Source organism: Vidua chalybeata, chromosome 30 (genome assembly GCF_026979565.1).
Source record: "Vidua chalybeata isolate OUT-0048 chromosome 30, bVidCha1 merged haplotype, whole genome shotgun sequence".
Lineage (NCBI taxonomy): Eukaryota > Metazoa > Chordata > Aves > Passeriformes > Viduidae > Vidua > Vidua chalybeata.
This window is the reverse complement of record NC_071559.1, coordinates 292603-316621: the sequence shown is the minus strand read 5'-3', so window position 1 is coordinate 316621 and position 24019 is coordinate 292603. Positions and strand designations below refer to the sequence as shown.

General features: G+C 51.2%; 1 protein-coding gene across 1 annotated transcript; it reads right to left on the bottom strand.

Moving 5' to 3' along the window:
• Positions 1 to 2646: 2646 nt before the first annotated feature.
• On the bottom strand, positions 2647 to 7988 carry LOC128801424 (uncharacterized). The gene is made up of 5 exons (XM_053967298.1): positions 7093 to 7988; positions 5463 to 5726; positions 4644 to 5008; positions 4381 to 4442; positions 2647 to 2671 (listed from the first exon to the last, which is right to left on the bottom strand). Exons 1-5 carry the CDS (start codon positions 7109 to 7111, stop codon positions 2647 to 2649), a joined length of 735 nt encoding a protein of 244 aa, XP_053823273.1. The 5' UTR covers positions 7112 to 7988.
• Between the last annotated feature and the right edge of the window lie 16031 nt (positions 7989 to 24019).

Sequence of the window (24019 nt, the reverse complement as noted above, 5' to 3'; positions counted from 1 at the left end):
AACAAAAATAAAGCAACCGAGATCATGAACATTATCAGAAAGATCCAAAAGAGTCCCCTGAGGATGATAGCAACCCACCCTGGGACACCCCATTGAGACAGCAGTTTATTCACAGGATCTACAGTCGAGGTCTCAGTCTTGAGGTCGTCAACTTGCTCTCGGATCCACTGGATATTAGCTTGGATGGATGTGCTCTTTGATGCCAGATTGAAGCAGCACATTCCTTCCAAGTCCTCACAGCCGTGGCCATGGGCGAGCAGTAAGAAGTCAATAGCAGCCCTATTTTGCAGTGTGGCGAGCCGGGTGACTTCTTCGTCCGCTAGCAAGTCGGAAAGGGCAGCGGACGTGGCGTTGGCCTGCTTACTGAGCCAACACTCGAGGTGAGAAAGCTCACCGAGGGCCTTTGCTGCGGCATACCATGGTAAAAATATGGATACCGTGACTCTCTTCATCTTTCCCCAATTGTAAATTTTTGAATCACAATTTTCGTCGAATTGGTTATAGGATCTCTTTTTGCGAGCCAATTTATTTTCGTTTTTCCAATTTAAAATTTGGGTTTTGTTCGGTGTCAGTGTGGTAAGCTGCCCAAGGCTGCAGAGGCCTCCCTGGATTTGGGAGGGAATCCCTGCCCACACCCTGTGGCCGCAGATGAGAAAAACCCCCCTGGGGAGCACCCTGGGAACTGAGGAGGACCTAGACACCATGGTCGAGGTGTAATTGCACCAATTTGCTGCATGGTATCTCCCATCGTGGGGAGATACATCGTGTCTTTTTACTTCTTGGGTACCAGCGGGGTGGAGTTTAGCCATTTGATCCCAGTCTTTCTGGGAGGGCTGGTACCTAAACCTGACACAATATGTTGCCTGAGAGGAGCCCAATAGGTCCAATTCTTGGGGCTCCTGTGGTGCATATGGCAGAATCCTCGTCCACTCATCCCAGGTGTCCACAGGATTAGGTTTTTTTCCTGCATATGGATAGTCGTTTGGCGACAGGGGGACTCCTACCAGGCACGTGGATAACGGATTGTCCACACTTCCCATGGCCATACAGAAGTTGTCCTGCTTCAAGGACTTCGCCAGCGTGACCCATATGTTTTCTCTCAGCTGTGGGACTATCCAGCTCCTGACCGGTGACAGCCAGATGATGACGATCAGGAGCATCAGATGTTTCAGAGGTGTCCTCAAGGCGGTAGTCATCCTCAGCGTCTTGTGATAAAAGAAAGCATAACTTGAATGATAAATTTTCCTCAGTGGTCCCTCCCCACCCTCCCCCATTTTTATTTACTAAATAAGCACTAAATAAAATTAGAGAAAAGGGGTAAGGATTGAGGGAAAGGGGAGGTTAGGGGAAAGGAAAGGGTACAGGGGGCGATGGGGTAATTGGGTACGTAGAGTTCAGCGGGGGAAAATATCTTCGGGTAATCATGACACGTGTGACGATATTGGGAGGAACGGTCTTTCTTCTCCTCCTCTTCCAGGCAGTGGAAACTCCGTCCAGCGATGAGGTGTTCTCGGTGCTTTGCACCAAGGACACGTTGTCTTGCTGAGCTGGCACCTCTACGAAGGGCTTGACATATTTCCCCGGAATCCATCTTGGTCCTTTATCTGTAGAAACACAGGCATACCCTCTCCCCCAGGTTATTAGAGGGAAAGGGCCCTGGATAGCTTTGGATTCTGGGTCCTTTATCAAGACTGGCGGCCTCTCGGCGAGTTGCGCTCTGGTGTTATTGTGAAAATGGCGGATAATAGGAGGGTCAGGTTCCCTTTCTGAGCAGTTTAAAAAATTCAGGACATACAGAGCCTTACATAACCTTTCGGCTGGGCTCACTGTAATGTCCGGGTTATGTTGTTGTTCAAGGAGCCTTTTTAGATTTCTGTGGGCCCTCTCTATTATCGCCTGTCCTGTAGGATTGTGGGGAATTCCGGTGGTATGGGAAATTCCCCACTGTTGCGCAAACTCACCGAAGCGCTTTGACGCATAGCATGGGCCATTATCAGTTTTTATGTGAGATGGGTCTCCCAACGTAGAGAATGCCATGAAAAGATGTTTAATGGCATCCCTGGTTTTTTCGCCTGCATGGACGGAGGCAAACACTGCGCCGGAAAACATGTCAATAGAGACATGTATGTATTTCATCCGACCAAACGGCTCGAAGTGTGTTACATCTGTCTGCCATATCTCTAGCGCTCCCAACCCTCGGGGATTTGTCCCCGAAATGAGGGAAGGAAGAGCGAAAGACTGGCAGCTCGGGCAGGTAGAAACAATGGTTCTTGCCTGTGCTATCGAGATCTTAAACTGTCGCACTAGAGCCGGGGCATTCTGGTGGTAAAATGCACGGCTGAGCCGCGCTTGCCGGAGTATGTCTGGTAAGGTGGTTGAAGCGGTTGCAGATATTTGTGTTGACATGGCTAGGAGGTCCGCTTTCCGATTACCCTCAGTGATCTCTCCGGGTAAATCGGTGTGTGCCCTTACGTGCATGATATGATAAGGTTGCTCTCTATGGGAAAGTAGCCAAATGAGATCAGAGAGTAAACTGTATAAATTTGTGTTTGAAACTTCTTTGAGGAGGGCACCTTTCTGCTACCCCAGCGACATAGGCCGAATCAGTGACCACATTCAGAGGCTGTTGAAATTTTTTGAAAGCTCTCATGACTGCGGCAAGTTCCGCCATCTGGGGGGAACCCTCAACCACTTGGACGTCAGACTCCCACTTCTGACTGTCCGGGTCCTTCCAAGTGATCACCGATTTGTGGGATCTGCCCGACCCATCGGTGAACACCGTGAGAGCACCTGGAATTGGTGTTTTGCTTTTAAACATTCTCGGGGCCAAATGCAATGTATCCTTAAACAATTTATGCTTAGGATAGTGAACCGAAATTTGTCTGGGGAAGCTGTCCAGAGCAATGAGCAAATTTTCATTAGTTTGCAACAACGAGTCCAATTGATCTAATCTAACAGGTAAGTAAATGCACTCAGGGTCACACCCTGCGAGGGTTCAGAGGCGGTGTCGTGCCTTCATTATTAAAGTGGCTAGCAATTCTGCAGGGGTCGTGATCGTCCTAGAGGGCTGGTGTGGTAGGAAGAGCCACTCTAAGATGACCAGGGGATCAGATGCTCTGTTATCCCACTGGAAGAGAAGTCCATGGAGGTGGGGGCACTTACCCAACACCGCGAAGTTCACGGGAAGGGTCCGGACCACGCGGTGTGCCTGGCGAGACTTCAGAGCAACAGCAACCCGTTGCAGGGCTTCCCGCGCGGCAGGTGTCAGCTCGCGTGGTGAGGCGAGGTCTCCGTCGCCTCGAAGCAGACAGAAGAGAGGTGACAGCTCCTCAGTCGTCAGTCCCAGGAGGGGGCGGATCCAGGTGATCGTTCCGCACAGCTGCTGAAGGTCTCGCAGAGTCTTCGGATCCTTGTTGATGGTCAGTGTCTGTGGCGTCACTGTCCTTCCCGTGATGAGGAATCCGAGGTACCTCCATGGTGCTGAGAATTGGATCTTCTCTTCTGCTATCTGGAGCCCTGCAGCTTTGATAGCCTTAATAGTCTTGTCCAGTGTTGCCTTTAGGTATGTCGAGTCGGAAGCACAAACTAGCACATCATCCATGTCATGCAGGATGATGGCCTCAGGGAAAAGCCGACGCACAGGTGATAAAATCTGCGCTACAAAAGTCTGACAGAGCACAGGGGAATTTTTCATCCCCTGAGGCAGGGATGTCCAATGATATCTTTTAAAAGGTTCAGCCCTATTCAATGATGGTACAGAAAAGGCGAACCTGGGAGCATCCCCGGGGTAGAGCGGAATGTTAAAAAAGCAGTCTTTGATGTCTATCACTGCTAGCTGCCAGTCTCTGGGGAGCATAGAAGGTGACGGAAGGCCTGGTTGAATGGGACCCATATCTTCTATCACATCATTAACCCTTCGCAGGTCTTGGAGCAGGCGCCACCTGTCTGTGCCAGGTTTTCTAATTACAAAGACAGGGCTATTCCAAGGGCTGGTAGAAGGTGTTAAATGCCCAAGTTTCACCTGCTCCTCTACTCATTTATGAAGCGCACTCAATTTTTCTGATGGAAGGGGCCACTGATCCACCCAGACCGGTGTGTTGGTTTTCCAGGTCAGGGGTGGGGAAGTGCGCTCTGCAGTGGCCCACGCTAAAAATCCCACAAAGGGCTAGGGATGTCGAGGCGGGCTCCCCATTGGCATAAAACATCCCTTCCTAATAATAGTATGTTTGAAGAGACAACAAAAGGTCTCACCGTTGCCAATTGTCCTTCCGGACCTTCCACGCACACAAGATGCCTACTCCTCAGAGAGTGGACCGCTCCGCCCACACCGGAGATCCTGCCGCAAGGGGGCACAAGCTCCCAGTCGCTGGGCCACCTCACCTGGGGATGATGGTCACGTCAGCTCCTGTGTCTGCCATGAGCCGCATCTGCACCGACTTTCCCTGGAAAGAAAGTTTGGCATCAATTAATGGTCTTTCTTTACATACATTTTGGGTGAAGAAAACATGTCTCTCTGTGTCCGGGTCATCGTGGGTGTCCAGTACGTAAAGCAAAGCAAAAGGATCGCCTTTCCTTAAAGTAAATGGTGGGTGGTTACAAATGACGGAGACGGTGATCTCCTCTCCTGGTGGAAAACACACTACCTCAGGTAAGATGGTGATTTCATTTGGCATGTTGAAGGAGTCTTCTAAGATGAGCACGGTGGTGTCCCGACAGTCGTGGAGGGGGCCCAGGAACCCAGCAGGAATTCTCGTCAGGTCCTCATCCTGGAGAGAGATGGTGACGCTGCTGCGGAGGACCTGATGATTGCCCTGATTTAGGGTACCTGTCCGGCGGAAGAGGCGGAGTCCGTCCTCGTGGCTGCGCTGAACTGCTGGACTTGGCCGCGCGGCCACTCGTCCTCCCTGATGGTCGGGAGGCTGGGATGCTGAGAAGGGCCACTTGGTGTCGTCGCGCGGCCCTTCCTCGCGCTTCGCCGCCAGTTTCCCGCTGGCTGGTACCCTTGTCGCTGTAGATGAAACTGGTGATCTTGATAAAATGGGTTCCTAGGATATGGTCTTGGGGGGGCAAGATAGGTTGTTGAATCTGTGGCCAGTGGGGACAGTTCACCTGGATGTGACCCAGCTGACCACAGTTAAAACAGCGCGTATTTTGTAAGTTTATCATGGCCTCTCCCACCCCTTTGCTGACAGCCAGGGCCACCGTGTGCTCCATTGACATTGCCTTTGTGCAAGCCTCCACCATCTGAGACATGGTGGGCTCGGGGTCCTGAGGTAGTGCACGGAGAATCTTTTTTGTTTCCGAATTAGAGTTAGAAATGGCCATCTTTCGTAGAAGCGCTGCACGAGCTTCTGCGTTGTCTATGTGTCTCTCAATGGCCTCTTTCAGTCTATCAACAAAAGTAATAAAAGTCTCCTCAGGCCCTTGCATGATAGAAGAAAAGTTTTGGAGGGGGATCTTACCATCCGGTATCTTCAGGAGTGCCTCCTTTCCCGCTGCTGCTATGTCCTGAAGCAGCTCCTGTGCTAGTAGAATTTGGTCCTCCGGACTGCTGAACTCCCCTTCTCCAGCAAGGGCTTCCATTGCCTCATCCCCCTCTCCCACCACCTCTGCGAGATCATACTTGCGCAGGAGTGGTTTCAACAGTTTTTTCCAATGAATCTCCCAGAGGTCGCATTCGGTGGGAGCAAACAGTGCCTTAGCAATATACCTTAAATCATGGGGGACTAGGAAACGTCCAGCAAATGTTAAGTCCAGCACATTTTTAAAGAAAGGCGAGTTTCTGCCATAATCTTTGGCAGCCTTCCTTAACTCCTTCACCTCAGCGTATGGAATTTGCTCCCACTTTGGCTCCCTCCCCCGCCAGAGGATGACCGGTGCCGCAAAGCTGCCCAAGTCCCGTGCCAATTCCAAATTCCCATCCTTAATTGCCTCCTCTCTGATCTTTGCCCAACCCCCCCCCCCCGACTTGTTGGAATGCTGGGGGCTGCCACTCTCCTCATCCTCTTCCGAGGATGAAGCAGGCTGGGTTAGGGCACGGTGCCTCCCCCTGGCCGGTGGGTCCCGGAGACCGTGCGTCCGACAGGCCAGATGGCCTGCTTCCGGCCAGGCTTCTTCCTGGTTCCGGTACTGGCAGTGGCAGGAGAGGAGGAGGCGTGTCCCGACCCACCCACTGGGGCGTGACTTTCTGGTGGGGGGTTCCCACCCACGGGGGCTGGGCCCACTTGGGGGCTGGTCCCAGCCACAGGGGGCCCACCCAGGGGTGTGGTCAGAGGGAAGGAGGGGACGGGTCCCGACACAGGGGCGGCACTCGACAGAGGCGGGGGAGGAGGCGGGGGCGAGATGTCAGGAATTTTCTGGGGTGAAGGAGAAGGAGGGGCGCCATCTTGGGGCTGGTCTTTTTTCGCCATGAGGCAGGCGCCATTTTGTCCTATTTGTTCAGTTAAGTCCTCTAAAGAGCAACAGGGTTTCAAACTAGGATTAGGGTCTCTGGTATAGAGGGAACAGGAATGACATGTGTTGGGGTGGCCAGTCCCAACACACGAATGGGACAGGGAGGATCGGGAAGCAGCAGAGAGACGGCAGCAGCTCTGTGCCGATGTATGGCAGGATCTGTCTCCCGATCCGCCCTTAGGGGAAGAGGGAATAGGATTGGGGGGGGAGGAACACGAGGTAGGTGAACTGGGGACCCAACTCTCTCTCTTCTTTTTTAACAAATTAAGAATGGAATGAAAAAGCGGAAAAAAACGACCGACTGAAATCCTCCCCTGAACTTGTAAATCGTAAATCTTTCTCCCAACTCTTCCCCAGAAATCAGGCACCAAAACATCTTCCCGTGTAATAGCAGGAAAATGTTCAAAAATAAATTTAACAAAAGGCTTTAAATCTCTCTTATTAAAAGAAATGTTCCCTAAAACAAGGTGGGACTTAATTTGGATCTAAAACTCCCGTTGAGCTGGAGACAGGCGGTTACCCATTATATCAGGTCTCACAGCTAAATCACCCTCTTCGAAAAGGAAAAAAAAACAAAAAAAAAAACAAAAAAGGGAGGTGACGCCTAGTCAGGCGTAAGAAAAAGCAAGATAAGCATACCTCTGAAGGACACAGGCATAAAACGGGGACATCGAAGAGGGGTCTGGTGGAACTTCTGCTGGTCCGAGGGCGTTGCTGCTGCCGCGCAGCTCGAAGGTCCGTCGGTTATCAGCAGAACCCAGGAGACAGAAGCCTTCCGAACTGAAAGGGCGACTGTCCCAGGAAACTGGTCCCGAACGCCACTTGCAATCCTGGAGAAGGCTGGTCACAGAGCAGGCAATCTCCAGGAGACGGTCAAGGACTGGACCCGCTGGTGTCCGTCCCTGTTCGGGCAGCCAGTTGCCGAGCCGTGGGGGCTTTTAGGCACTCGGCACGAAGCTCGGATAGCTGGTACATCTGAGGGTCCACCAGAAGAACGGGAGGGACACTCGGGCTGCTGAAATCCTGCTCGTTTATTGAAGGGTCGCAGAAGGGGCAAACAGGGAGACAACGAAGCAGAAGGGAGGCAGATTCCGAGAGCCCCGAAGGGCGGGGTGAGGATTCTTTTACTGCGTAGGGGTAGGAGGGTTTAGCATTCGAGGGTACAATCGGGATGTGATAAACTGTGGTAACTTGTTTGTTCATCAAAGGAATTGGAATATTAAAGGAGGAAAAATAAAATTAAAGTATGAGGGACTAGCTTGCTTGTTAGGAGATAGGGGAAGCATCTGTGAAGTTGGGAAACAGCAACTTGCGGGTTTTACTAAAAAAAGGACAATAAAGAAGCAACTGCTACAAACCGCAAGGCTATAGGCATATTGCAAGGCTATAGACATATTGCAAAACGCAAGACCGCAAGTATGATTAATCACCATTTAGGGAGCTTTTCTTAGCTTCTCTTGCAGACACAGGCTAAGGATGTTGGGGGATGGCCGGAGCTGATTATGAAATCAGCGACCACCAGGCAACGGCCACCGGACTAGACAACGTAGGAGTGCTCCGGGTACGCCCATCACTGTCCGGAACCGATTGTGAAACCAACGATCACCTGCCTCGACACAACGCAGACACGATGCAGAGGGATGCTCAAGCTACGCCCACCGCTATCGCAAGAGACGCGAATGAAGAAACCTCCAAGAAACTATAAAAGAGACTGAATAAGGGGGGTGGGGTGTGGGGCACTGCAGTGTGGGACACTGCAGGAGGGGCGGTTAGGAGACCCCTACCCACCCAGCGCTGTTTTGCTTGCTACTGCTTGCTGTAATTAATAAAATTCTAATTGACCTTAAAAAGGCTGAATCAAATTATTCGCCTCAATTTATCACAGGGAGAAGGCTAAAGGGAGGGGAAATATAACATTAACCAGTGGGGAAAAGGGAAAGGAGTGTTCTTGGTGGAAGAACCAAAGGGAAAACGTGGAACAGAGAAGATTCTAGGCTAAGGGGCAGACTTGAACAATAACTGACAAGACAGGGGGAGGGTACAATTCTCTTACAAAAGGGGGTGGAGAACTCATACAACTGCTGTTTCCCATGGCAACCCTAGACTGCCTTCCCCAACCCCTCCTCCTACACCAGTGACAGCTTTTCACACTGAAGGGCAGTGCTATTGTATAACAAACACTTAACTCTTAGCCCAGCCGGGCTCGCTGGCTACTTTTGCAAGCTTTTTACCAACTAGCGATGCTTGTAAGCGGTGCTTGTAACTCCTAGCTTGTACCACGCTCCCACTAGCTGCGCTATCAGCTAGCGGCGTTCAAAGCAGCTCCTCAAACCGCGGCTTGTGCCCGCGCGCCCGCTGCGCTATCAGCTGGGCTGCGCCTAAAGCACCTTTGCAAGCCCCGACTTAAGCCCCGCGCCGCGCTCCCCTCGCTCGCCAGGGACAGCCCGTGCCACGCATGCGCACCACCCGCTCTATCAGGTAGAGTGCGCACTACCCGCACTATCAGGTAGTGTGGCTGAGAGCTGCCCTGCGCATGCGCCCCACCCGCTCGATCAGGTAGAGTGGCTGCTAGCCGCCCCGAGCATGCGCACTACCCGCACTAGCAGGTAGTGTGGCTGAGCTGCCCCGCGCATGCGCACTACCCGCACTAGCAGGTAGTGTGGGCTGAGAGCTGCCCTGCGCATGCGCTCTCTAGCACTGCCGCGCCGCGTCTCTCTATCTTAGCAACGCCGCACCGCGCATCACCGTTCCACTCACACATACACACACACGCACAAGCACGCACGTCCGGACGTAACAGACACACTACACTGCAATCGGGACACACACCACACACTGAAATCGCGATTTCGCCCTCCCCGAGCCGCGCTATCAGCTGGGGAGGTCCTCCCGCCGCCGGCCTCTCCCCCGATGGCGGTCTGCTTGCAAGCCCCTAGGCAAACCTGCGCGCAAAAACATCTTTTTGCGACTTATCAGTGCCAACCTTAAGAAAATAAATTAATACATACCGCTTTCATCCGCTAGTCGACGGGCCGTGGTATGCTCCCCGCAGTGTACAGCCGAGGCGCAGAGTCCCTCCGGGGAAAAGCCCCGTGGCGCCTGAGGGTGTCTGCTCCCAACCGGACCTGCGGGTGAGCAGAGCAGTCCCTTCGTGGTCGCCAACTGAAACGATACGCGGAATAAATCAATAGACTCCATAACCTGGGGTAGTTATGAAGTGGGTATGTACGTCAGCGCCCGGCACAAGTGAGATAGCTCTCCAAAACTTGTGCCCCGAGCCTCAGTCTGACCCACACTTTTATTCTTAAAGACGTTCCATATGCAATACACTGCACGACTTTTTCATGCGTATTCAACCCCTGGCCCCGCCTGTCCTCGCTTCTCATGCTAAGTAAGTCCACGCCCTTTTGGGCATGCGTGGTTTGCTGTGGTGGTCGTACGGGGGTCTCTTGGTGGTCCTGAGGCTGAAGATTGTGGTCTTCCTCATGATTGAACTTTTGAGCTTTTCCTCTCTGCGCGTGCGCTTTTGGTCCTTTGGTGCTTATCTGAGTACGTCTGTCAGTCTTGATAGGCTTGGAGACAGAGGAGCTTCTTTATCTGGGTTCTTTGCTTCTTCTGGTATTGTTCTTTATGCAAGAAGCTTCAGAAATTTGCATTTTCCTATGTCCTTTGTATTAGGCAGAGGTTTCTTAAGTAAAAGGTTGAAAATTCAACAGATAACTCTACAAGCTAAATTAGAAATGCTTAATTCATTTTGTTAACCTAACTCAAAAAATCTCTGTTTCACCTCGAGAGCCGTCACAGAGCAGAAGAGCAGCTGAGATGCTGAAAAGCAGCAAAGCTGAACAGCCTGCCTCAGCTTCAGCAGTGTGTAATTGACTGAAGGCGAAAAACCAAGCAGCAGAGCAGCGGGCTTCTGTGCGCACTGAAGGCAATTGCAAGAATCCAGCAGCTGCTCCTTGCCAAGCACAGGCAGCTGCCAAGGTTCTTGCTTCTTGACCAACTCACAGTTGCCCTTCTTTTCAGCAGCTGCCACCGTGTTCTCTGCATCTCGGAGCCTCTGGGGAGCAACAAGAATTTCCAAGGTGGTGTAAGAGCCCGTCTGAAGTCCCTCATTTTCCATTCTGCCTTCCGATTGCCACGACAAAGAATCCCTTCCCTCCACTGCAGTTCCGGCTTAGAACAGGACACAGTGCAGGTGCAACCACTGAACCGTCATGCTAGCTGTTCCGAACAAGGCCTGGCAAGAACTTGGCAAGGACTTGGCAAGGACTTGGCAAAGACCTGACGTGGACCCAGCACGGGACAGCCTGATGCGCGGCCTGCTTCTAATCTCCGTTCTTAAGCCAAATGAACTTTTTGGGTGACTCCCGGGGTCCTTCATTGAAGACCCCTCATCTGCCTCGTTACCACTGTGACAAACAAAGAATGAGAACCCTCCTCCCAAGGACTGAGACTGAGACCCCTGCTATAGGGAGGAGGGGAAATTGGTGGTCTGACCACTAATGACATGACCTGTTTCCCTTCAGTGATTCAAATGGACTCATTCTTCATTGTATTCGTCTTGCTTTGGTGGTTTCTGTGGACTCAGCTGTTCCCGCGTGGCGATTACAATGGACTTTCGTTGTTCCACTTGCTCCCCCCTCTTTCCTCTGTGGACTATAACTGGAGCCCCGAGTCGACCAGAACTTCGGAGACTCCCCCGACACGACAGACGGATCCCCATCGTCCGGACCACTGAGGATCTCGCCTGTGTTGGTAGCTATTCCCATACCTCTCTTCTCTCTCTCTCTCTCCTTTTATCTCCTTTCCCATCCCCACTATCGCATTTACTGTTTTGGCCCCTAATAAAGGTGCATTTGTTGTGATTAACTGATAGTCCCTTGTTGTTTGCCTTTTTGCACTTTTGGGATCGGTGAAAAGAACCATCACGACACCCCGCAAGAAGGGGATCGTGACATTAAAATTGGCGTCACGGACAGGATTTCTGTCTAGAAGAAGGGCTGCAGCTGAAAAGGCACCCAGACTGTCTTTGGAAATTCACAAAGGATCCACTAGTGCAAAAGGCGGGACACTTGTTTTGTTGTTGTTGTGTATCTGGTCTGGGAAGGAAGGGACAACTTGAAGCAACTAAGCAGAGCCTCCCAGGCAGATTATTGTCCTTTCACCCAGCCAGGGAAGCGAAGGGCGACACAGCGAGGGCTGTGTAGTTTTGTGGAACTTAAGTTTGTAGCTCCCTGTCGTGGTTTTGGTCCCTTCACAAAATGAGTGACAATCTTAGCCTTGAAATTAAAGCTGAATTTTATGCACTACTAGCCAAACACAATGCCAGACCTTCTACGGAAGGAGAAAAATGGGCACAGAGTAATTGGTTGAACTTAGAAAATGTTATTGATAGAGTGTGTTCATTACAACATGAAACAAAATTCAAACTGGGCAAAAATAAAACTATCTTATGCTCAGTTTTGGGAGCTTGTCTTACGGCAGCTATAGAAAATGGCTTCGAGCGAAGAAGTGAGGAACATGCTATAATAGACTCCCTTCAAAATCTAGTTGAAATTTTGCAAAAACAGTTCTATGAAGCAAAAGATGTGATCTATGCATTGCGAGCTGCCTTAACAGAGGAACATGTTAACAAATCACATCATGCTGATTCCTCTACAGAGCCTGAGGAGAAGGAAACTCCTCACATGAAACAAATCTATCCTCATCAAGAACTTGAAGCAGCAAGTAATTGTGGGGAACATTGCTGCCATCACTTGAGACCCTTGATTAAAACTATCTCAGTGTATAGCTATCTCAGTGATGATGATCTCCAACCTCACATCACAACCAAACACATACCATCACAACTAAACACTGCCACTGAGCTAGCTAAGCTTAAAAGGGAATATGGACACCCTCCACATGAATCAGAAACAGAATATGTTTTCCGGGTGTCCCTCACTGGTGGTGATCAAATTCAATTAACTGAACAGGAAGCCAGTGGGTACTGGGGACATGGTGTCTTCTTAACAACAGGAGAGAAAGGTGACACATGGTCCCTGACACAGCGTGCAGCTTTTTGGGCCGGGGGAACAAGCCCCTTGGAAAGGGGAGATCCCATAGCTAGAATTAGTACCCCCGACCAACTCTTGGAAAATGTGCACAAAGCTGCTTGCCTGCAAATGACTCTCAAAAAGAAATTAATTCCTGACTTTGAATCCCTGATGCAATTACCTGTGAAGCCCGAGATAACGACCCCTTGAATTTGTGGGCTTCCAGAATCACTCAAACCTACAGCAATTCTCCTTCCAAAAACGATAGCAGCTGTATCTCCTGTAGAAAGACCAGATAGATTTCCTAGTAAGCAGAAGGACCCATTTGTTCCCCTTTATGACTTGTTGAGAAAAGGGGTGAAATGGGATTGGAGTCTTTCTCAGGAGTCAGCATTGCAATTGCTGATTTTTGAAGCAACAGCTCATCAAGCAGTTGCAGACCCCTATCCATCCTACAGATCCTTTCCAGGTGGAATGGGGATTTGCCTCCTCAGGGCTGTCAGTACACATATGGCAGCGGGGTGCTGAGGGTCTGACAAGACCTGTTGGTTTTTACTCCCGTGGTTCCAAAGATGCTGAGAAAAGATACACTACCTGGGAAAAAGGATTGTTGATGGTTATCTTAACTTTCCTAGAAGTAGAAAAAATTGCACGAAAACAACCAATTGTATTGAGAGGCCCCTTCAAGGTTATTAAGACAGCCACTAGTGGGACTCCCCCTCCTGACGGGGTGGCCCAGAGGGCCTTAGTGAGAAAGTGGTATGCTCAGGATGAACATTACTGTAACTTCTTCTCAATGACAGAAGGATCTGTAAAAACTTTACCAATCCAAGAAACTGAGAGCTTGGACAAACCTGCCTCTGTAATCAAAGTAACCCCTCCTTTCTGCCCCAAACAATCAGCAAAGTCTTGGTTTACTGATGCTTCTGCTAAAGGGAAAGGAAAAGTATGGAAATCTAGGGCAGAAGCCCTCCACTTTTCCTCTGGTGAGCAAATGATTACAGAGGGAGAAGGTAGTGCACACACTGGGGAGCTGATAGCTGTCTGGCGTGTTTTTCAACGAGAAGCACAGAATTCCTCTTTGGTCTGCATCTACACTGACTCCTATGCTCTCTACCAAATGATCCTAATAATCCAGCTCATGACCCTGGCCAACCTGTTCTGGTGGACCTCTCTTACTATAGGACTAGTAGCACTTGTGCTAAAACCCCCTCTGAATAAATATGCATGGGAAGCCTCTGGTGCTCTAGGGAAAGAGCATTGGACAAATACATGCTGGATAATTCCATCATTCTAACTTTTCTGCCTCTCGGCGGCAGAATTCTGTTGTGTTTACTTTTTCAGAAGAACTCCGAGGGACATGAAGACCACCTAATCCATGATCAAACTGGTAATACTTTTCTGCATCCTACCACAACCCCATGGCCAGAAACCAGCTGAGTGACCGTGGTCTGAACTAATTGTGGTAGCATGCAGAAAAAGTGAAAGGCTCTCTTTAAGCACAAAAAGGTCTGCACGCACCCAAGCGTACAGGATTGTTGGCACAATTTTACACTAACACAGACTGCAGAAGTGGTTTGTTTATGGGGAAAAAACACCAAAGGGCTTTCTTTTAAGTTTATAATAAATGCTGTAGCTCAATCTACTACGGTTTATACCACCACCACTACCACCACTCGAGCCCAGCCACCAGTTATGCTTACCCCGAAAATTTTTGAAGTTGGACCATATATAATCAGGAAAACTGGCCAACAACAGATATTATTTGATCCGGCATGGTCTCTTAAACAAGTCAAATTGCTGATGCAAAACAATGTCTCAGAAATACAACCAGCTTGTTCACCCTTTTTGCAAACCTCTTTTCAGGCTTGGACAACCTGGCTGCGACAGTGGAACCCTCCTAAAAAGCGGGTGCCAAGAGACATAACTGGTGTTGTGGGAACAGAATTGGGAATCAGTTCAGAGGTATTAATGAATAAATTGGCTTCTACGACTAGAGATTTGACCAAAATACAGCAACCACTGCAGTCGTCCTTATCGGCCTTGGGAACACATCAGTGCTTGCTATCAAACATTCTACCAAATTGGGAAAAGATAAATGTGAATGATAAAAAATTGATCATTGATGCACTTAATGCCACACAAAGCAATGTTTCCTTAGCTCTTAGCTGTATCCAGGCTCAATTATGGATGCAGTCAGTTGCTGCCTCAATTATAAGAGAAGGTGAAGAAGGCACTTTTCCTACTGAGATTAGGAAAATAGTCTGGGACAGTGCCACTGACTTTGAAAGAGATTTCCAATCCTGGTGGAATTTAGTGAATTTTACCTATGACCCTAACACAAACACAGCCACAGCATTTTGTGCTGACCATAAGTAATGCCTCAGTGCATTTGATATTCCCTAGCATCGCATTAGGATTAAATCATGATGGACCCACTTTCTATCCTTCTGAACATAGAGAATGGGCCCGTCAAATTGATGACAAATGGCAAACTGTCAATTTAGAGTCCTGTACTATCCGAGAACAACTAGGGTTTATCTGTGAAGGTAACGCAATTATAGCTCAAGATATCTGTTTAGACACAGAACAAAATAGCTGTCATTTTGATATTCATCCTAACGAGACTTCTGAAACAGTCCTTGTATCTACAGGCAATGGGCATGCCTGCTTCAGAACTGCTTGTGATGCTGTGTTTATAGAAAGTACAGTAGTAGATACTAAAAATCATTCAAATTATTGTGCTTGCAACTTTACTAAAATTGCAGGATGTGATTTTTCTTTTGTAGCTCCAGTTACCTTACATGAACTTTTAGAATCCAATCTCATGTTGATTCACAAGCTACTGCCTACTCCCATTGGGATGAACCTTACTTTGGTAAAGCAACTATTACTTCATCAAGATCTAATAGAGATCCTAGGAAAAATCAAGGAGAATGGACAGAGAACTCTGGTAACTGTTCATCATGATGTGCAAGAAATACATCGTGTTGTAGAAAGGGTGGAAAGTGATGCCGAGCACAAGTGGTGGGATACCCTTTTCGGGTGGTCACCCACCGCCACGGGTATCCTGAACAAATTGTGCCATCCCGTTGTTGTTCTTCTGATTTTAGTTATGATTGGTTTTGTTTTATCAGTAATCTTGCTTATTGTAAATTGGAGAATGATGAAACGATGAACAAAATTAACATCTATAATTAATGCACACCACTTGGCCGACATCCTTTACACTATAGATGTTCCCAGGACTGTAGACACAAGAAGATTATAGGGTTGGTAGATATGTTTTACATCATTTTCTTTTATGATTTGTTTTAATCACTGTTTTAATTATTTTTGTTTCTTGATTATAAAATTATACTGAGTAATATCGATGATACTAGGTTTATTACTTTACTGCTTAATATTGATTATACTGGTTTATTATTTGATCAATTTATTGTTTAATTGATTAATATTGATTATTATTTAAACAAACTATTGCTGATTTAATTCTTGTCTTAGTTTTCCTGTTTTCTCTTTCCTTTCCTTTTTCTCTTCCCTTTTCCCTGGAATGTGCTGCCAACACTTGAGTCCTGAAGACTCCACGACGACACCATGGAACCCTGCTGATGAAGATCTTTCGAGGGCAATCGTCAGTCACGGGGTGGTGTAAGAGCCCGTCTGAAGCCCCTCATTTTCCATTCTGCCTTCCGATTGCCACGAGAAAGAATCCCTTCCTCCACTGCAGTTCCGGCTTAGAACAGGACACAGTGCAGGTGCAACCACTGAACCGTCATGCTAGCTGTTCCGAACAAGGCCTGGCAAGAACTTGGCAAGGACTTGGCAAGGACTTGGCAAAGACCTGACGTGGACCCAGCACGGGACAGCCTGATGCGCGGCCTGCTTCTAATCTCCGTTCTTAAGCCAAATGAACTTTTGGGGTGACTCCCGGGGTCCTTCATTGAAGACCCCTCATCTGCCTCGTTACCACTGTGACAAACAAAGAATGAGAACCCTCCTCCCAAGGACTGAGACTGAGACCCCTGCTATAGGGAGGAGGGGAAATTGGTGGTCTGACCACTAATGACATGACCTGTTTCCCTTCAGTGATTCAAATGGACTCATTCTTCATTGTATTCGTCTTGCTTTGGTGGTTTCTGTGGACTCAGCTGTTCCCGCGTGGCGATTACAATGGACTTTCGTTGTTCCACTTGCTCCCCCCTCTTTCCTCTGTGGACTATAACTGGAGCCCCGAGTCGACCAGAACTTCGGAGACTCCCCCGACACGACAGACGGATCCCCATCGTCCGGACCACTGAGGATCTCGCCTGTGTTGGTAGCTATTCCCATACCCCTCTTCTCTCTCTCTCTCTCTCCTTTTATCTCCTTTCCGATCCCCACTATCGCATTTACTGTTTTGGCCCCTAATGAAGGTGCATTTGTTGTGATTAACTGATAGTCCCTTGTTGTTTGCCTTTTTGCACTTTTGGGATCGGTGAAAAGAACCATTACGACCCCCGCAAAAAGCGGATTGTGACAGGTGGGATGCATGGAAAATAAAATCAAAACTCAGGAAGGTTGTCCTGGAACACCTTCCCTTGGCATGCCAAGAGTAAATTCAAGAGGCAGGAGAGCGGCAGCCACCGTCCTGCAGCAGTCTGCGAGCTTCGCACACAAGCCGGCTTCTTCGCGGCTTCGTTCTTCGCCTCTTGCAAGCTACCGCGATCTCCGGCTGCCGGAGGACAAGAAGTGGCTACTTCGCGCACAGATCACTGGAGCGGCAGCGGTGCGCTCCGGTGCGCCGCTTCTGCCGAAAGACGCCGGCAAGCGGCACTTGCTTTCGGCCAGCTCCGGAGCTGCGTATTCTACCTCTCTACTCACCTACATCTTAGCGAAAAGTTTTTCCGCTCCAGTTCTCAAGGAGAAAGTGTACCAGCACTGCTCACTTAGCCCGACCTTGCCAGGAAATAAGATTTGCTGCACATTCCAAGGACACTGCACTTTCCTGGGCAAGCTGCAACCTGCTGGCAGATGGCCGTGCCCTCTGCCCACTCCTGCCCAGTTCTTGGTACTAGCGGGCACGTTGCAGCCTGGCGAAGGCAAGAAGCCTGGAGAGCTGTCACAGAGCAGAAGGGCAGCTGAGATGCTGAAAAGCAGCAAAGCTGAACAGCCTGCCTCAGCTTCAGCAGTGTGTAATTGACTGAAGGCGAAAAAGCAAGCAGCAGAGCAGCGGGCTTCTGTGCGCACTGAAGGCAATTGCAAGAATCCAGCAGCTGCTCCTTGCCAAGCACAGTCAGCTGCCTAGGTTCTTGCTTCTTGACCAACTCACAGTTGCCCTTTTTTCAGCAGCTGCCACCGTGTTCTCTGCATCTCGGAGCCTCTGGGGAGCAACAAGAATTTCCAAGGTGGGATGCATGACGACTATGTCAAAACCCAGGAAAGTTGTCCTGGAACACCTTCCATTGGCATGCCAAGAGTGAATTCAAGAGGCAGGAGAGCAGCAGCCACCGTCCTGCAGCAGTCTGCGAGCTTCGCACACAAGCCGGCTTCTTCGCGGCTTCGTTCTTCGCCTCTTGCAAGCTACCGCGATCTCCGGCTGCCGGAGGACAAGAAGCGGCTACTTCGCGCACAGATCACTGGAGCGGCAGCGGTGCGCTCCGGTGCGCCGCTTTTGCCGAAAGACGCCGGCAAGCGGCACTTGCTTTCGGCCAGCTCCGGAGCTGCGTATTCTGCCTCTCTAGTCGCCTACATCTTAGCCAAAAGCTTTTCCGCTCCAGTTCTCGAGGAGAAAGTGTACCAGCACTGCTCACTTAGCCCGACCTTGCCAGGAAATAAGATTTGCTGCACATTCCAAGGACACTGCATTTTCCTGGGCAAGCTGCAACCTGCTGGCAGATGGCCGTGCTCTCTGCCCACTCCTGCCCAGTTCTGGGTACTAGCGGGCACGTTGCAGCCTGGCGAAGGCAAGAAGCCTGGAGAGCTGTCACAGAGCAGAAGGGCAGCTGAGATGCTGAAAAGCAGCAAAGCTGAACAGCCTGCCTCAGCTTCAGCAGTGTGTAATTGACTGAAGGCGAAAAAGCAAGCAGCAGAGCAGCGGGCTTCTGTGCGCACTGAAGGCAATTGCAAGAATCCAGCAGCTGCTCCTTGCCAAGCACAGGCAGCTGCCTAGGTTCTTGCTTCTTGACCAACTCCCAGTTGCCCTTCTTTTCAGCAGCTGCCACCGTGTTCTCTGCATCTCGGAGCCTCTGGGGAGCAACAAGAATTTCCAAGGTGGGATGCATGACGACTATGTCAAAACCCAGGAAGTTGTCCTGGAACACCTTCCATTGGCATGCCAAGAGTGAATTCAAGAGGCAGGAGAGCAGCAGCCACCGTCCTGCAGCTGTCTGCGAGCTTCGCACACAAGCCGGCTTCTTCGCGGCTTCGTTCTTCGCCTCTTGCAAGCTACCGCGATCTCCGGCTGCCGGAGGACAAGAAGCGGCTACTTCGCGCACAGATCACTGGAGCGGCAGCGGTGCGCTCCGAAGAGCCGCTTCTGCCGAAAGACGCCGGCAAGCGGCACTTGCTTTCGGCCAGCTCCGCAGCTGCGTATTCTGCCTCTCTAGTCGCCTACATCTTAGCCAAAAGCTTTTCCACTCCAGTTCTCAAGGAGAAAGTGTACCAGCACTGCTCACTTAGCCCGACCTTGCCAGGAAATAAGATTTGCTGCACATTCCAAGGACACTGCACTTTCCTGGGCAAGCTGCAACCTGCTGGCAGATGGCCGTGCTCTCTGCCCACTCCTGCCATGCTCTGGGTAGTAGCGGGCACGTTGCAGCCTGGTCGAAGGCAAGAAACCTGGAGAGCTGTCACAGAGCAGAAGGGCAGCTGAGATGCTGAAAAGCAGCAAAGCTGAACAGCCTGCCTCAGCTTCAGCAGTGTGTAATTGACTGAAGGCGAAAAAGCAAGCAGCAGAGCAGCGGGCTTCTGTGCGCACTGAAGGCAATTGCAAGAATCCAGCAGCTGCTCCTTGCCAAGCACAGTCAGCTGCCTAGGTTCTTGCTTCTTGACCAACTCCCAGTTGCCCTTCTTTTCAGCAGCTGCCACCGTGTTCTCTGCATCTCGGAGCCTCTGGGGAGGTAGAAGAATTTCCAAGGTGGGATGCAAGAAAACTAAAGTCAAAACCCGGGAAAGTTGTCCTGGAACACCTTCCATTGGCATGCCAAGAGTGAATTCAAGAGGCAGGAGAGCAGCAGCCACCGTCCTGCAGCAGTCTGCGAGCTTCGCACACAAGCCGGCTTCTTCGCGGCTTCGTTCTTCGCCTCTTGCAAACTACCGCGATCTCCGGCTGCCGGAGGACAAGAAGCGGCTATTTCGCGCACAGATCACTGGAGCGGCAGCGGTGCGCTCCGAAGCGCCGCTTCTGCCGAACGACGCCGGGAAGCGGCACTTGCTTTCGGCCAGCTCCGGAGCTGCGTAGTCTGCCTCTCTAGTCGCCTACATCTTAGCGAAAAGCTTTTCCACTCCAGTTCTCAAGGAGAAAGTGTACCAGCACTGCTCACTTAGCCCGACCTTGCCAGGAAATAAGATTTGCTGCACATTCCAAGGACACTGCACTTTCCTGGGCAAGCTGCAACCTGCTGGCAGATGGCCGTGCTCTCTGCCCACTCCTGCCCTGCTCTGGGTAGTAGCGGGCACGTTGCAGCCTGGCGAAGGCAAGAAACCTGGAGAGCTGTCACAGAGCAGAAGGGCAGCTGAGATGCTGAAAAGCAGCAAAGCTGAACAGCCTGCCTCAGCTTCAGCAGTGTGTAATTGACTGAAGGCGAAAAAGCAAGCAGCAGAGCAGCGGGCTTCTGTGCGCACTGAAGGCAATTGCAAGAATCCAGCAGCTGCTCCTTGCCAAGCACAGGCAGCTGCCTAGGTTCTTGCTTCTTGACCAACTCCCAGTTGCCCTTCTTTTCAGCAGCTGCCACCGTGTTCTCTGCATCTCGGAGCCTCTGGGGAGCAACAAGAATTTCCAAGGTGGGATGCAAGAAAACTAAAGTCAAAACTCAGGAAGTTTGTCCTGGAACACCTACCATTGGCATGCCAAGAGTGAATTCAAGAGGCAGGAGAGCAGCAGCCACCGTCCTGCAGCTGTCTGCGAGCTTCGCACACAAGCCGGCTTCTTCGCGGTTTCGTTCTTCGCCTCTTTGCAAGCTACCGCGATCTCCGGCTGCCGGAGGACAAGAAGCGGCTATTTCGCGCACAGATCACTGGAGCGGCAGCGGTGCGCTCCGAAGCGCCGCTTCTGCCGAACGACGCCGGCAAGCGGCACTTGCTTTCGGCCAGCTCCGGAGCTGCGTATTCTGCCTCTCTAGTCGCCTACATCTTAGCGAAGAGCTTTTCCACTCCAGTTCTCAAGGAGAAAGTGTACCAGCACTGCTCACTTAGCCCGACCTTGCCAGGAAATAAGATTTGCTGCACATTCAAGGACACTGCACTTTCCTGGGCAAGCTGCAACCTGCTGGCAGATGGCCGGGCTCTCTGCCCACTCCTGCCCTGCTCTGGGTAGTAGCGGGCACGTTGCAGCCTGGCGAAGGCAAGAAGCCTCGAGAGCTGTCACAGAGCAGAAGGGCAGCTGAGATGCTGAAAAGCAGCAAAGCTGAACAGCCTGCCTCAGCTTCAGCAGTGTGTAATTGACTGAAGGCGAAAAAGCAAGCAGCAGAGCAGCGGGCTTCTGTGCGCACTGAAGGCAATTGCAAGAATCCAGCAGCTGCTCCTTGCCAAGCACAGGCAGCTGCCTAGGTTCTTGCTTCCTGACCAACTCCCAGTTGCCCTTCTTTTCAGCAGCTGCCACCGTGTTCTCTGCATCTCGGAGCCTCTGGGGAGCAACAAGAATTTCCAAGGTGGGATGCATGACGACTATGTCAAAACCCAGGAAAGTTGTCCTGGAACACCTTCCATTGGCATGCCAAGAGTGAATTCAAGAGGCAGGAGAGCAGCAGCCACCGTCCTGCAGCAGTCTGCGAGCTTCGCACACAAGCCGGCTTCTTCGCGGCTTCGTTCTTCGCCTCTTGCAAGCTACCGCGATCTCCGGCTGCCGGAGGACAAGAAGCGGCTATTTCGCGCACAGATCACTGGAGCGGCAGCGGTGCGCTCCGGTGCGCCGCTTCTGCCGAACGACGCCGGCAAGCGGCACTTGATTTCGGCCAGCTCCGGAGCTGCGTATTCTGCCTCTCTAGTCGCCTACATCTTAGCGAAAAGCTTTTCCGCTCCAGTTCTCGAGGAGAAAGTGTACCAGCACTGCTCACTTAGCCCGACCTTGCCAGGAAATAAGATTTGCTGCACATTCCAAGGACACTGCACTTTTCCTGGGCAAGCTGCAACCTGCTGGCAGATGGCCGTGCTCTCCGCCCACTCCTGCCCATTTCTGGGTAGTAGCGGGCACGTTGCAGCCTGGCGAAGGCAAGAAGCCTCGAGAGCTGTCACAGAGCAGAAGGGCAGCTGAGATGCTGAAAAGCAGCAAAGCTGAACAGCCTGCCTCAGCTTCAGCAGTGTGTAATTGACTGAAGGCGAAAAAGCAAGCAGCAGAGCAGAGGGCTTCTGTGCGCACTGAAGGCAATTGCAAGAATCCAGCAGCTGCTCCTTGCCAAGCACAGGCAGCTGCCTAGGTTCTTGCTTCTTGACCAACTCACAGTTGCCCTTCTTTTCAGCAGCTGCCACCGTGTTCTCTGCATCTCGGAGCCTCTGGGGAGCAACAAGAATTTCCAAGGTGGGATGCATGAAAACTATGTCAAAACCCAGGAAGTTTGTCCTGGAACACCTTCCATTGGCATGCCAAGAGTGAATTCAAGAGGCAGGAGAGCAGCAGCCACCGTCCTGCAGCTGTCTGCGAGCTTCGCACACAAGCCGGCTTCTTCGCGGCTTCGTTCTTCGCCTCTTGCAAGCTACGCGATCTCCGGCTGCCGGAGGACAAGAAGCGGCTATTTCGCGCACAGATCACTGGAGCGGCAGCGGTGCGCTCCGAAGAGCCGCTTCTGCCGAACGACGCCGGGAAGCGGCACTTGCTTTCGGCCAGCTCCGGAGCTGCGTATTCTGCCTCTCTAGTCGCCTACATCTTAGCGAAAAGCTTTTCCTCTCCAGTTCTCAAGGAGAAAGTGTACCAGCACTGCTCACTTAGCCCGACCTTGCCAGGAAATAAGATTTGCTGCACATTCCAAGGACACTGCACTTTCCTGGGCAAGCTGCAACCTGCTGGCAGATGGCCGTGCTCTCTGCCCACTCCTGCCCAGTTCTGGGTAGTAGCGGGCACGTTGCAGCCTGGCGAAGGCAAGAAGCCTGGAGAGCTGTCACAGAGCAGAAGGGCAGCTGAGATGCTGAAAAGCAGCAAAGCTGAACAGCCTGCCTCAGCTTCAGCAGTGTGTAATTGACTGAAGGCGAAAAAGCAAGCAGCAGAGCAGCGGGCTTCTGTGCGCACTGAAGGCAATTGCAAGAATCCAGCAGCTGCTCCTTGCCAAGCACAGTCAGCTGCCTAGGTTCTTGCTTCTTGACCAACTCCCAGTTGCCCTTCTTTTCAGCAGCTGCCACCGTGTTCTCTGCATCTCGGAGCCTCTGGGGAGGTAGAAGAATTTCCAAGGTGGGATGCAAGAAAACTAAAGTCAAAACCCGGGAAAGTTGTCCTGGAACACCTCCATTGGCATGCCAAGAGTGAATTCAAGAGGCAGGAGAGCAGCAGCCACCGTCCTGCAGCTGTCTGCGGGCTTCGCACACAAGCCGGCTTCTTCGCGGCTTCGTTCTTCGCCTCTTGCAAGCTACCGCGAACTCCGGCTGCCGGAGGACAAGAAGCGGCTATTTCGCGCACAGATCACTGGAGCGGCAGCGGTGCGCTCCGAAGAGCCGCTTCTGCCGAACGACGCCGGGAAGCGGCACTTGCTTTCGGCCAGCTCCGGAGCTGCGTATTCTGCCTCTCTAGTCGCCTACATCTTAGCGAAGAGCTTTTCCGCTCCAGTTCTCAAGGAGAAAGTGTACCAGCACTGCTCACTTAGCCCGACCTTGCCAGGAAATAAGATTTGCTGCACATTCCAAGGACACTGCACTTTCCTGGGCAAGCTGCAACCTGCTGGCAGATGGCCGTGCTCTCTGCCCACTCCTGCCCAGTTCTGGGTAGTAGCGGGCACGTTGCAGCCTGGCGAAGGCAAGAACCTGGAGAGCTGTCACAGAGCAGAAGGGCAGCTGAGATGCTGAAAAGCAGCAAAGCTGAACAGCCTGCCTCAGCTTCAGCAGTGTGTAATTGACTGAAGGCGAAAAGCAAGCAGCAGAGCAGCGGGCTTCTGTGCGCACTGAAGGCAATTGCAAGAATCCAGCAGCTGCTCCTTGCCAAGCACAGTCAGCTGCCTAGGTTCTTGCTTCTTGACCAACTCACAGTTGCCCTTCTTTTCAGCAGCTGCCACCGTGTTCTCTGCATCTCGGAGCCTCTGGGGAGCACAAGAATTTCCAAGGTGGGATGCATGACGACTAAGTCAAAACTCAGGAAAGTTGTCCTGGAACACCTCCCATTGGCATGCCAAGAGTGAATTCAAGAGGAA

Bases quoted from the DNA above. Each gene is read 5' to 3' on its own strand.
- LOC128801424 (XM_053967298.1), bottom strand. The intron at 5,009-5,462 runs GTAAGATCCCCC...TTTCATCTACAG, and splicing joins ACTCCTGAAGATACCGGATG to CGACAAGGGTACCAGCCAGC. The intron at 4,443-4,643 runs GTAGTGTGTTTT...CTTTCTTTCCAG, and splicing joins AAATCACCATCTTACCTGAG to GGAAAGTCGGTGCAGATGCG.